The sequence below is a fragment of the Pygocentrus nattereri genome, chromosome 1 (genome assembly GCF_015220715.1).
Source record: "Pygocentrus nattereri isolate fPygNat1 chromosome 1, fPygNat1.pri, whole genome shotgun sequence".
Taxonomy (NCBI): domain Eukaryota; kingdom Metazoa; phylum Chordata; class Actinopteri; order Characiformes; family Serrasalmidae; genus Pygocentrus; species Pygocentrus nattereri.
Window position 1 is genome coordinate 33,381,627 of NC_051211.1, and position 12,321 is coordinate 33,393,947.

General features: G+C 38.3%; 1 protein-coding gene across 4 annotated transcripts in view; it reads right to left on the reverse strand.

The window, feature by feature from the left end:
* usp6nl (USP6 N-terminal like) overlaps positions 1 to 12,321 on the reverse strand; it is a 97,803-nt gene that overhangs the window by 31,265 nt on the left and 54,217 nt on the right. For 3 of the 4 annotated variants that reach the window (XM_017707609.2, XM_037537647.1, XM_037537648.1), the window contains 2 exons: positions 5,106 to 5,188; positions 305 to 344 (listed from right to left, as the gene is read on the reverse strand). In XM_017707609.2, the coding sequence (XP_017563098.1) occupies positions 305 to 344; positions 5,106 to 5,188 (123 nt within the window). The remainder of the gene's footprint in view (positions 1 to 304; positions 345 to 5,105; positions 5,189 to 12,321) is intronic. The other variant, XM_037537653.1, reaches the window with a different exon arrangement.

The window sequence follows — 12,321 nt, forward strand, 5'->3', positions numbered from 1 at the left end:
GGTCTCTGCTTTTTGTCAAAAATCTGGCATTTTTGACCATGACTACAACTATGAGTGTGTTACTTCTAGCTGAAAATTTGGCTCCACTGACTACAGAAACTTTACTTTTAGGGCCTTCTGGCTTTGGTTTACTTTGAAGACCAAGCTCTTTCACTATGACTGCTTTTGGTTTAAAAATAAATTCTTTTCAGCTGCAACTACTTTACTCTTAGGCAATAATCAATCCTTTCTCCTCAAGAGTTCTCAGCAGTAAATCACAGCTCAGGTTTGGCAGGATTACAATGATGATCTTCTGTTCACTCACCTTTTCCTCCACAGAGTTATAGGCCGGAAGTTCATTCTCACTGCAAAAAACACAAACAAGCACATACACAGATGTAAGGCCAGTGAAATTGTGGCATCTCTGTGTCTCATTATTTCATCATTTTCCCAACAGGAAAAAAAAAAAAACAAGCTCAGACGAATTGTTTTTTCCTTTTTTCCCCTCACACAGATATCACTAAGTTTAAAAAATCATAACTAGTAGCAGAAATGTTTGGAAGGATGTTTTTATAAGTTTTACATAAAGTTCTCGTACTGGAATGGAAGTGTTGAAGAGGAACAAACCCAAAGCCATAAAATCTCCCTACTGCTGATGTCAAACGCGAACTCCCTCGGCACTTGAGGACTGAAAAAAGGGAATTTATCTGTTCCACAGGAAGTGGACACACTAGATAAATAAACATCACTATGGCAACTCGCCCATGACGCCACCCCTGCCGACAGGATTAAAGCGAGAAATCATTGTCAATGACACAAACAGGAAACGCTTTGGATCAGAGCAGGAGGACTTTCAGTCTCGCACATGAAGCTGGATGCTACAGCGTACAGATACACATAAAGCCCAAATGTTTAGAGAAGGGCTGCAATGATTTTTCTAAATAATTCAATAATTATGAAAAAAGCTGACATGTCATTTACTTAAAAACAAAAGTGCTCTAAAATGCATTACATGGTTAATTGGTATCATAATACTGCCTCTTCCAATACTGACACGCAGAAGCAGGAGCTTCGCCTTGCCTGGGCTTCTGGGACTGAATACTTTTTAACCAGCTCTGAACATTCCTACATTACATAAGGACAAGTTCACTCACTCCTCAAACTCAGACAGAGACAGAGACAGAGACAGAGAGAGAGAGAGAAGAAGAGAGAGAGAGAGAGAGAGAGAGAGAGAGAGAGCACAGAGCAACAGATAGAGAAAGACAGATGTGAGAGAGATAAGAGTGCATTGAGTTGGAGAGAGAGAAGAAGAGAGAGAGAAGAAGAGAGAGAAAGAGACAGTGAGAGAGATAGCACATGATAAGAATACAAGAGAGAAAATGTGTGCATGCCTGAAATTTCTGTAAAAATGGCAAATCTACTACACTAAAAAAATAATGTATTTAATAAAAGTGAGTAAACTAACCATTTCAAATATTCAGGTTCATTAAATATTAAATAGTATGTTAACAGGACAGCACAGGTTACATACTGTACTCAATATTTGAAGTACAATGAAATCTGAGGGAGCTAAATTTTAAAATCACTCATTTGAAAACCAGCTCAGGTCGGCGTGGTTTTCAAATGAGTGATTTTAAAATTTAGCTCCTATAACATAAATACAGAACAACCAGATGCAATAGGAGCTCTTAAAGTGTTCAAGAATTATCCCCCCCCCCCCCCCCACATGTTGTTATCTCACTTCCTATATCCAGCGCAACAAATGGCACTGTGAGGTCACTTCCTGTCTCGTTCTGTTGTTTAGCCAGATTATAATCTCTCGCTTCCCTCCTACGTCCATCATCCCTCATTCCCTCTCTCTGCAGGGACCCCCCCCCCTCCCCATTTTCTTTTTCTCTACCTCTGTATCAGATTTTCTCCTTCCCTTTCTCTTATGTTCCATGTCAAATCTGTGCTCTTTCTGACCATCTAAAATCATGTCTCGTTCTCTTTTGACCAGAACACACTATGTCTCTCTTTTTCTCTTTCTCTCTCTCACACACCCTATGATTGTGGCTTCCTGCTCTGCCAGCCACAGGTAGCGCCCTATAAGTATCCTAGAATGCACTGCTGTTTAAGAGGCCTGGGAAAACCACAGACCTCCCCACCGGGAGAAGGAGTGGACTAGATATGAGGGAAGGAGGGTAAGGGAGGTAAGGGAAGAGCACAGGCTATATAGGGGTAGAAGAGTTATGAGCAGACATATAACAATATAGAGGAGTACAGAGGTCTATGGGGAAGTATAGAAGAGTGACTGAGTACAAAGAAGTTTAAAGAAGAACAGAGGAGTATGGATGAGAAAAAAGAAATGCAAAGCAGCATGAAGAGTATAAATCAGTACAGAGGTTTATAGAGGAGTACAGTAGAGATGGAAGGATTGATTGTTTATGTTCTCTAACTTAGGTGACCCTGAGAGCTCAGAACTGTAGTATATTACATATTTGACTCCTATTTCGCTGTAAACTTGTTGTATGGATGTGTAGAACTGTGAGTAATGCCCTTTGTTGTCATAGCTTTAAGCATTCATTTCGGTTAGCATGTTAGCATCCGAGTGCTAACCTTTGCTTAACTTAGACCGCATTAGCTTCATAACCTATGGCTTTGGCAGGGATTGAAAATAAAGAAAGATGCAGAATTACAAAAGCGACCACATATCTGCCCTTTTAGCCTTTCCAGTACATTTAAAAACCCATCTGTAAAGCAGGAGGATGTCATGTCAGCGGCACCTGTTGCATAGGCCCTGGTTATTTCAATTGTTATGCCAGCCTGAGGTACCAGAAGGTAACAGGTGCACAATTTAAGACTGAATGGGAAAATTTCAAAATGAAGCTGGAAAAAAAGAAGCTGACTTTAGCTTTATCGAGAGTCGAAAGGCATGAAAAGGATGAGGATGTTTTTCTCCTTCTGCTTGACATGTGGGTAACATTAACCTTTTCACCGTTTCACAGAATCAGTAGGTCAGTATTATTTTATCTCGTTTGCTAATGCTTATGGATAATTTAGTTGTAGCAACTACAGCAACTTTGCCCTGCGATGGACTGGCGACCTGTCCAGGGTGTATCCTGCCTTCCGCCCGAAGACTGCTGGGATAGGCTCCAGCACCCCCCCGCGACCCTGACGGAGAAGCGGCTTAGAAAATGGATGGATGGAACTACAGCAACAGTATGCTATCTGAAAACCTAGCTACATTACTTTCTGTTCTGCTGTAAGTTTTAACATTATATCATGACATTTGTCTGTACAATGTTTGTAAGAGTTTTATGTCCACAAAGATCTACAAAAGCATCATTTGCCTTGGCAGTGTGCTTCAATGAATTTTGGGGGAAGAGCTCCTAAAGGAGTACTGAAGGGAAGGGTGTATTAGTTCTGCTGTTGAGAATCACTTTCATGCTTTTGAACGTGGCATCCAGCCCAGATCTTTACTGGCTATCGGCTGATCATGCTGAAAGTTGAACGGTGGCTGGTATTCAGCTCCAACAACATGGTCCATATCTAGTGGACAGACATCTATAAATCAGTACAGAAAATTATAAAGGAATACAGGGGCGTATAAAGGAAGAACAGAGGAATACATAGATGCAAAAAAAAGTACACTATAGAGATGTATAGAGGAGTCCAGAGGATTAAAAATGAGAAGAGAGGAATGTAGAGGACCACAGATCAGTAAAAAGGAGTACAGAGCATAGAGAGGTTATAAAGGATACACAGCAGTATAGAGGAGTACCGAGGAGTTTAGCAATTACAAGCACAGAAGAGTATAGATGAGTACAAAGCATTACAGATGAGCACAGAGGAGCATGGAAGAGCAGAGAGCAGTACATATGAGTATACTAGATATATACGCACATAGAGAAGAGATGACAAGAAACGAGAAGAGAGCAGTACAGGGAAGCAAAAGAGAACAGTAAAGAGAAGCACAGAAAAGTGTAGAGCACTATAGAGAAGTGCAGAGCAATTCAGAGATGTCCAGAGAAGTATAAAGGAATGTAGAGCAGCATACAACACTATAGAGGATATACAGGAGCAAGAGTGTAAATGAGCATAGATGAGAAGAGAGCAGTACAGACAAGCACAGAGAAGCACAGAAGAGTACAAAGCACTACAGAGGAGTATAAAAGAACACAGAGAAGAACAGGACAGTATAAAGGAATATAGAGCAGTATACTGCACTACAGAGGATATACAGGGGTAGAGAAGTACAGAAGATTACAGATGGATATAAAAGAGTATAGATGGTATAAATGGGTATAAAGCAGTACAGACGAGCATAGAAAAGCACAGAAGAGTACAGAGCATGTCACTTTTGTACCACCGCATCATCCTGTGTTATTTCAACATTTAAAGAAAAAGATCAGTTTGCTTTCACTGTCCAAATAAGTGAATACACTGCACGAGATTCAATAGATTATAATCAATAAATGTCAAGAGATCTAGCTAATGAAAATACCAACAAATTACAGATGCTGCTAACTATGAGAAATGAGCTAGTTAACATTAGCTTAGCAAGTACGATGGTGTTTAGAGCTGTAGTGTATTAGCTAAGCTAACAATAGTATAATTAGTAGCCCAAAGGTGACGCACAGAACTGGCTCAGTTCCTGCTAGGTGACATTCATTTACACATGTTAAAGACTCATAACTGAAACTGCTAGGTTGAGTGACTGGTGTTACAATAACAGCCGAAATCAAACTGTGTTCTTTGTTATGTGTGTATTTTTTTAGGTATTTCCTGGTCAGGATTTAGCATCACATCAGATGAAAAAATAAACTATAACCAGCACAATCCAGCTGTAGGTGGCCTTAAGCTCTACATTAACATCCATAGCATCTGTGAAGTGGTTGTAGGGTGCTTAATGTTTGAATGTATGTTAGGTCTGTTTTCATCTCTGGCTTTGACTGTTTTCAAGCAAATCTAGCACAAACAATTATCTGCCCTCAATAAAAAAATGTGAAAGGAGGGAGGGTGTTTAGCAGCCCATTTAATTGACGAATATGGAACAGAAATTTAACATGATCATAATTTTGAAATATAGTTGTAATACTTATACTAATAATGTACTGAGTTAAGCCATGAGTTGCGCATCTTACTGCAGGAAGCCAAAGCGGTCCACCACTCTGTAGAGGTCATAGTTTGCCTCCTCCCACGGCTCCACGGGACCACCTTCTACACCCTGATGGAAAATGAAGGAAAAAAAATGGAGATACAGTGGCAGTATGAGAGAAGAGAGAGAAAGAAGTAAGAAGGAAAGACAAATTAGAGTTAGAAAAGACAAGAGGAGGAGAGAGGACAGGAGAACAGGAGAAAAAGAAAAGAGAGTAAGAGAGACAGAGAAACAGCAGAGAGAGAGAGAGAGAGACAGAGAAACAGCAGAGAGAGACAGAAACAGCAGAGAGAGAGAGACAGAGAAACAGCAGAGAGAGACAGAAACAGCAGAGAGAGAGAGAGAGAGAGAGAGAGAGAGAGAGACAGAGGAACAGCAGAGAGAGACAGAAACAGCAGAGAGAGAGAGAGAGAGAGACAGAGAAACAGCAGAGAGAGAGAGAGAGAGAGAGAGAGAGAGAGAGAGAAACAGCAGAGAGAGAGAGAGAGAGAGAAACAGCAGAGAGAGAGAGAGAGAGAGAGAGAGAGAGAGAGAGAGAGAGAGAGAGAGAGAGAGAGAGAGAGAGAACGAGAGAACATGTTTATTTATAAAAGCTATGTGTTGAACACTTAACACTTATACAGTCCCAGCAGTGCTGGCTGTTTGTAAAAGCTGCTGTTGTGTAGAGGTACTGCAACAGCAGCTGAATCTATTCCAACATAAATCTTGTTTCTTCCACTGCAAGCTTCCCCCTGGCCACACACACACACAGTACAGTACAGTACAGTAGACGCCTTATACATAAATCTTTCTCAGACACACAAACCACACACACTGCTGCGTATTCCACAACATGGTAGGAGGAGAGATGAGGATGACTACAAAATCCAGAGACAGTCTAATAATCAGTGTATCCTTAAATCACCATTCAGGAACACCTTTTTACCACCTGGATGATCATTGACCAAGCTGCAGGGCTGGACAGTAGCATTTATCAGGCTACATTTCTGTTTTTCACAACGTATAATAATCAAATGTCTCTATTATTAGATTAGTATAAACCTGAGAATCTGCACTGAGGATGATTTGCCTCTCAATTATGTCTTCTGTGTCTTATCAGAAGCTATGGGGTGCTCCTGAGCAAGTGAAAAATGAATGGGCTTGTATGGAGCTTTCGCTCCTAAAAGCTTAATTGCAATTTGTATAGAAAAATGCATGCGTTTTCCCCACATAGCATATATTTCAACATTGCTGTCACATTTTTAAGTGTTTCTCAACTACAGTTATAGCAGACTGGTATATACAAATTTGTTTAATTTGTTCGTTTTAGCCATTTAGTTCCATTCAGTCTCACTCATTCATGGGATTAATGAGAGAAATGGGAAATAATCAGACTTCCCCTAAACCATTGCTGGATAAACATGCTTTGCCATTCATAAATGATCAAATAAAGCTTATGCTGCCAACATCTGAGCATACCTATTAAGCATTTCAATAAGTAAATATAAGCTGAACTGCCCTGGCTACCACTATAGCCCAGTCTAATTACAACAACATACTTTACTTTTACATACAGTCTTACATACATTTTTAACAGAATTTGACAGAACTCATAGAAATGTACTGCAGCATTAGCAATGCATAATGAGGAGCTGTGAAAAGTTGGAGCTTTGTATGTCTTGGTGAGCAGTCAGCTACTGAAGTTGCAGCACTGAGCTGCAGCTCAGCAGTTTCTTCTCCATATAAAGAAGAGCAGGAGCAAACATTGCCACAGTTTTTAACACTATATTTTGGGTGAAAATGTAAAAAAAACATTGTATAATCTATCATCAAGCATCAAATATCAGCCTTTACTAGCTAACAGAAACCCTGCTACAGTGTACATACAATATCGATCTAAGATTACAAAGGATTTGCAGGAAGTCAATAAATAAACTTGAGGTATGCATGGGCGATACAGCAGTACGTTATCACAATAATTAATTATTTTGAGTTTTGTGAGCAACTTTCAAAGCACAAAATGCAAAATGTAAAGAGTGATGCTACATTTTAAAAAGGTTATGAACAACTATTCATTGTTTACAAAACACACAACCAAACTCCAAAAAAATGTTTAGACAGTGGGAAAGTAAACGTAAATAAAAAGTAAGTAAAAACAGGCCGCAATGATTTGCAAATCCTTTTTGACCCATTTTCAATGGAAAACAGTACAAAGACAGGATATTTAATGTTACAACAAATAAGCTTTGGTTTTTGGCATATACACATTCATTCCAATTTTGATGCCTTTTCTAAAAAGTTGTTCACTACTGTGTTACATCACCTGTCCTTTTAACAACGTTCAGTTGTTAAAGGGGAACTTTTTTCCACCTTTTGTTGTTGGATAGTGCACTTCATAATGCACCACAATGGGAGACAGGTCTGGACTACAGGAAGTCTAGCACCTGCACTCTCTTACAACAAAGCCACGCTGTTGTAACATGCAGAATGTGGCTTGGCATTTTTTTGCTGAGTTGTCCTTAAAAACAATGTTGTCAATGTTGGCAGCATCCGTTGCTCCAAAATGCATATGTACCCCTCAGCATTTATGCTGTCTCAGAAGTATTCCTGAGGCCATTTTGTTAAATTTATTAAAGAAACATATTGGTGCAGTGCTGTCTTAGGGATTGAAGGTCACTGCCACTTTGCACTCTCTTGAAAGTGTCTGATGATGCAGATTGCTCTTAAACTGTTGGACTGTTGCTTACACAGTTATTCGCAGAGTGACAAATGAGCATTGGTGAATACTCCTCATGAATACACAATTTATGCACAATCATGATAGCATCGCCTGGTATTAACCTGTTAACATTCCCAGACTTACGTTGTCATAGTGCCAATAGTGCTGCCAACTGCCACAGTGATATTTCCAATTACAAACTATTCACTATTCAGTGCTTTATGTTTTTCTTTGCCTTATAACTACTGTCTCAACCTTCTGGAACTGAATTTGTATTTAAAGAAATACAATCAAAGAAAAATCTAACATTTAGTAAAAGTAAAGATTAAATAGGATAATGCCAAAATGAGGTTATATCCAGTCAGCTATTTCTTGTACTTCATTCAGTGACTACGCACTGATTATTTCACATAACTTCTAAAATGGTTAAAAGTGCAAATAAGAAAACGTTCAACATATCCACTACCGGGCTATGCTACCTGGCTAATCAGGTTGTTAATCATTGGTTTTAAATATGAAACTAATATTCATGTTGAGAAAAGGCAATATGGCCTGTGGACTGTTTGTTTAATCTTGTTCTGGGAAAAAGTCACAGGCAGCTATTACTATGGCCAGAAACAATGTGTGTGGGTGTTTGCTTTGTTAGTGCTCTGATACCATACCCACCTCTGGCTTCCTTTCTCTCATATTATTTATTATTAACAGCTCAGATATATAATACACTGTTATAAGACATTATCTGTATTACCCTCCAGCCTACACAAACTGGTGGACAGACTTAGAGGTGGCAATTTATGTAAGCACTGCGCTAACATCAAAAATATGCAGATAAAACATCACTAAAAATATATCACTCAGTGAGAGTGTTTTTACACACCTAAGTTTCACTAAAGAAGTTAAAAGCAACAAAATCTACTTGTGTGTATGTGAGCATATAAGTAATACACTGTGGTTACTAAACAGCGAGAGGTAGGCAGCATGGATGGCCAACCAAAGTAAATTCTATGCAACTATGTTGGTACAGAAATAGATATTAAACCTGGACAGATAAATGAATATCTATCTGAATGGATGGATGGATGGAGGGATGAATGGATGAATAGATGGATGGGTGGTATCTATCAATATGGGTACACATCTGAGTGAATGGATGAATATCTGGGCAGTTGGATCACTACCTACATGGTTGGATGTCTAAATGGATGGATGGTCATCTATTTAGGTGGACAACTGCATGAATGAAGATATATCTGGATGGATGGATATTTATATGAGTGGATAATATCTGCTTGGATCATATCCATCAGGGTGGATGGATCTCTACCTGCATGGATGGATATCTATCTGGGTGGGTTTGTGGATAGAAAGACATCTCTCTCGATGGATGATATTTTTCTGGATATATGGTATCTATCTGAGTGATGGATCTCTATCTGCATAGACTAGTATCTATCTGGAAGGATGAATGGATGGGTATCTAGCTAGGTGGACAGATGGACAAATATCAACCTGGATTTACGGACATCTATCTAGATAGATGGAAAAACTTGTCTTTATAGAAAAGGAATTTGCCAGTAGCATAGGTCTGATATTTATTTATAACAGAATTATTTATAGTTACAGTGTATAAAATGAGGACAGATGTGTATGTGTGGTTTTATGGGAGATGGAAATGTAACCAGACAGACAGCATTAAAAACAATAATTCTACCCAAGAAGATATAAAGAACAGATATTACTCCGATGCCTCATCCAGACATCCTAGAGGTGTAGTAATCCACTCAGTCCATGATTTAATTTGATTCACAAAACTGGATTCACAATTGACTGATGAAAAAAAACTACAGCTGGGACAGAGGACATTCAGAGCTACTGTCTACTTACAGATGGAAATTACTGAATGCAACTACAGCACAAAATTACCACATACATGCCCTATAAAACTGCTAAAATGATAAAGTAAATGAAATCATATGCAGCATAAAATTGACCCAAAAACATTCATAAGTTTTGTGGTAAGGTACAACTAAGTAACTGAAAAAAGAGTAACTGGCTACACAGAGGGTAAAAACAACATTACTAACTGCTAGCAGAGAGTGAAAATTAAAATTTTAGTTTCAGAAGAAGGACAATTGAGCTTTTGGTTACATTTAGCAAACTATTGTTGATTTCTATGTTTCAAATTTGTTCCTTCAATCAGTTTAGAGACAACAATACTGAAACTGGCATAGTGTGAATAGATATGCTAACATGGAAAACATTGACCATTAAGATGATAATAAAATTAACTTCTGGCTTTCACTTTCAGTTGTATCAGCTTTTTGGCCAAGATATCATTTTAAAGATCATCATACACTGAATTCAATGCGAATAAACGACACAAAAATACATAACATTCAGATTTTTTCGTGCTGAGAAAAATACAGAACAAATGGGCAGACAGTAAGTACAAAAAGATATTCTTTATTCCTCACAAAATCGGCAAATTGTGATACTTTGTAAGTTATGCTTCATTTTAGGAAGCGAAAGAAAAACTCATTAAGGAGCTGAAACTTTACAAGCTCTTTCACACACAGCTTGGGTGTCTGGGCATCTAGAATGCAGTTTAAGCTGCCTTCGGAGCTCCATACATGACAAAGCAGAAAAAACTCCTTCTGATGTCGGTTGGAAAAAGGAGAGATTTCTGTGAGACAACTGTTCAATTATCTTGGTTGTTGCTGTGCCAACGCTAGGGCTAACAGTGATCGTTCATGTTACCTACAAACAGAGGCATCCAAAATAAATGTTGGCATCCAAATAAACTGCAGGAAAAAAATCATGTTCGTAAGTTTGTATGTAAAGATTTTAAGACAAAGTATAAACAAACAAACAAACAAACAAACAAACAAACAGCACCAACTTAACTGTTTATATTTGTCTTTAAAACAAGTTTCAAGCATTTAGGTGTAAGTTAAGCCTTTAGATGTAAAATATTCTATGTACAGTACTGTGTAAAAGTCAAAGACCCCACTTCAAGGGATATTTCTGAAACATTAAATGTAACATAATTAATCCTCTAGCACAAGAGAGAAAAAAAGTGGAAAAAAACCGGAGTTCTCAAAGCTGCAATTCAAAAAATTACTGTCGATCCCTGAATGTGTTTGGGATAATGGATTGTGAGATACTGAAAATGCGCCAACTTCTAAGACTGAATTTTGGAAGTGTGGAAAAATAAGCTGGCAGATTTCTTTGAAAAGCTAAGATTAAGTGTCCTTAAAAGAATGGAAACTGTTATAAACGCAAGAAGTGGACATTAAATGCACATTAAATACCGAAGAAAAAAAAATTGTGCTGAAAACTTGTACTTAATTGCAGTTTTGACAAGAAATTACATCACTGAAGGGGATCTCACTTTTGCACAGTATTGTATGTGTGTGAAGATGAGCGTGGCAATGTGAGTATCAGAATCTAATTAACCAACACAGTCACACAGTCAGCTCCCTTAACACACTGCCAATTACACTGGCCAATTACACTGGCCAATGTCCAAGCTGGACACGACCAGAGAGAGACCATTAAACACACACACACACACACACACACACACACACACACCGACACACACACACACACCGACACACACACACACACACACACACACACACACACACACCGACACACAGACACAGGGCACAGCTAGAAAGGCAATGAAGGCAGAGTCATATTACTACAGGAAAATCAGCCTTCCGGTGGTCTATGAGAGGAAAGTAAATGCTGAATTCAGCGAAAGTGGAGGCTGCATGAGTCTAATGACAAAACATACTTCACACATACGTCCCAATCAAAACAACTTCTGAGACAATCACGGCTTCACTGAGAAAGGAGGAGAGGATGGCTGCATTTTGGCTTGAAAGTAATGAACTTAACAGCAATGTATTATTACTGTAATTCAGATAATAAAGCATTACACAACAGCAATAACAATAATAGCAATAACAACATGTTTGCATTGAACAATATATCTCCCAGTACTTCTGCTTGGTCAAGTATTTTTGCTGCTGCCTTGTCTGAAATGTGGTTGGTGGTGTGTGGAGTCTTTCTTGAGAAAATAAGCAAAAAATGTGTAAATCTTAATAGATTTACCTATTTACATTTAGATGAATGATATAACAAAACAACTTATAGTCATGTACAGAACCTTGACCACCCACAGTCAATTCACATGTTTTGTTTTCTTGATTTTGAAAGTGGAAAGATGTTAACATATCCTTTATGGGAAACAAACCTTTTCTGCAAATTTCATGGAACAATTTCTATTTTTTCCTGATTTTAACATCTTGGGAAAAAAATATAAACTGCCAAATGTGCCATAACTTTTGCACTGGCCACAGTAGATCTTTTTTTTTCCTCTAATATGATTCATTCGGCAAATAAACATTAATCTTGCACTGAAATATGCAGTGCTTGTAGAGAATGTATTAACTTATTTTCATACAGATCACTAGAAACGTTTTCTTTAGAGACA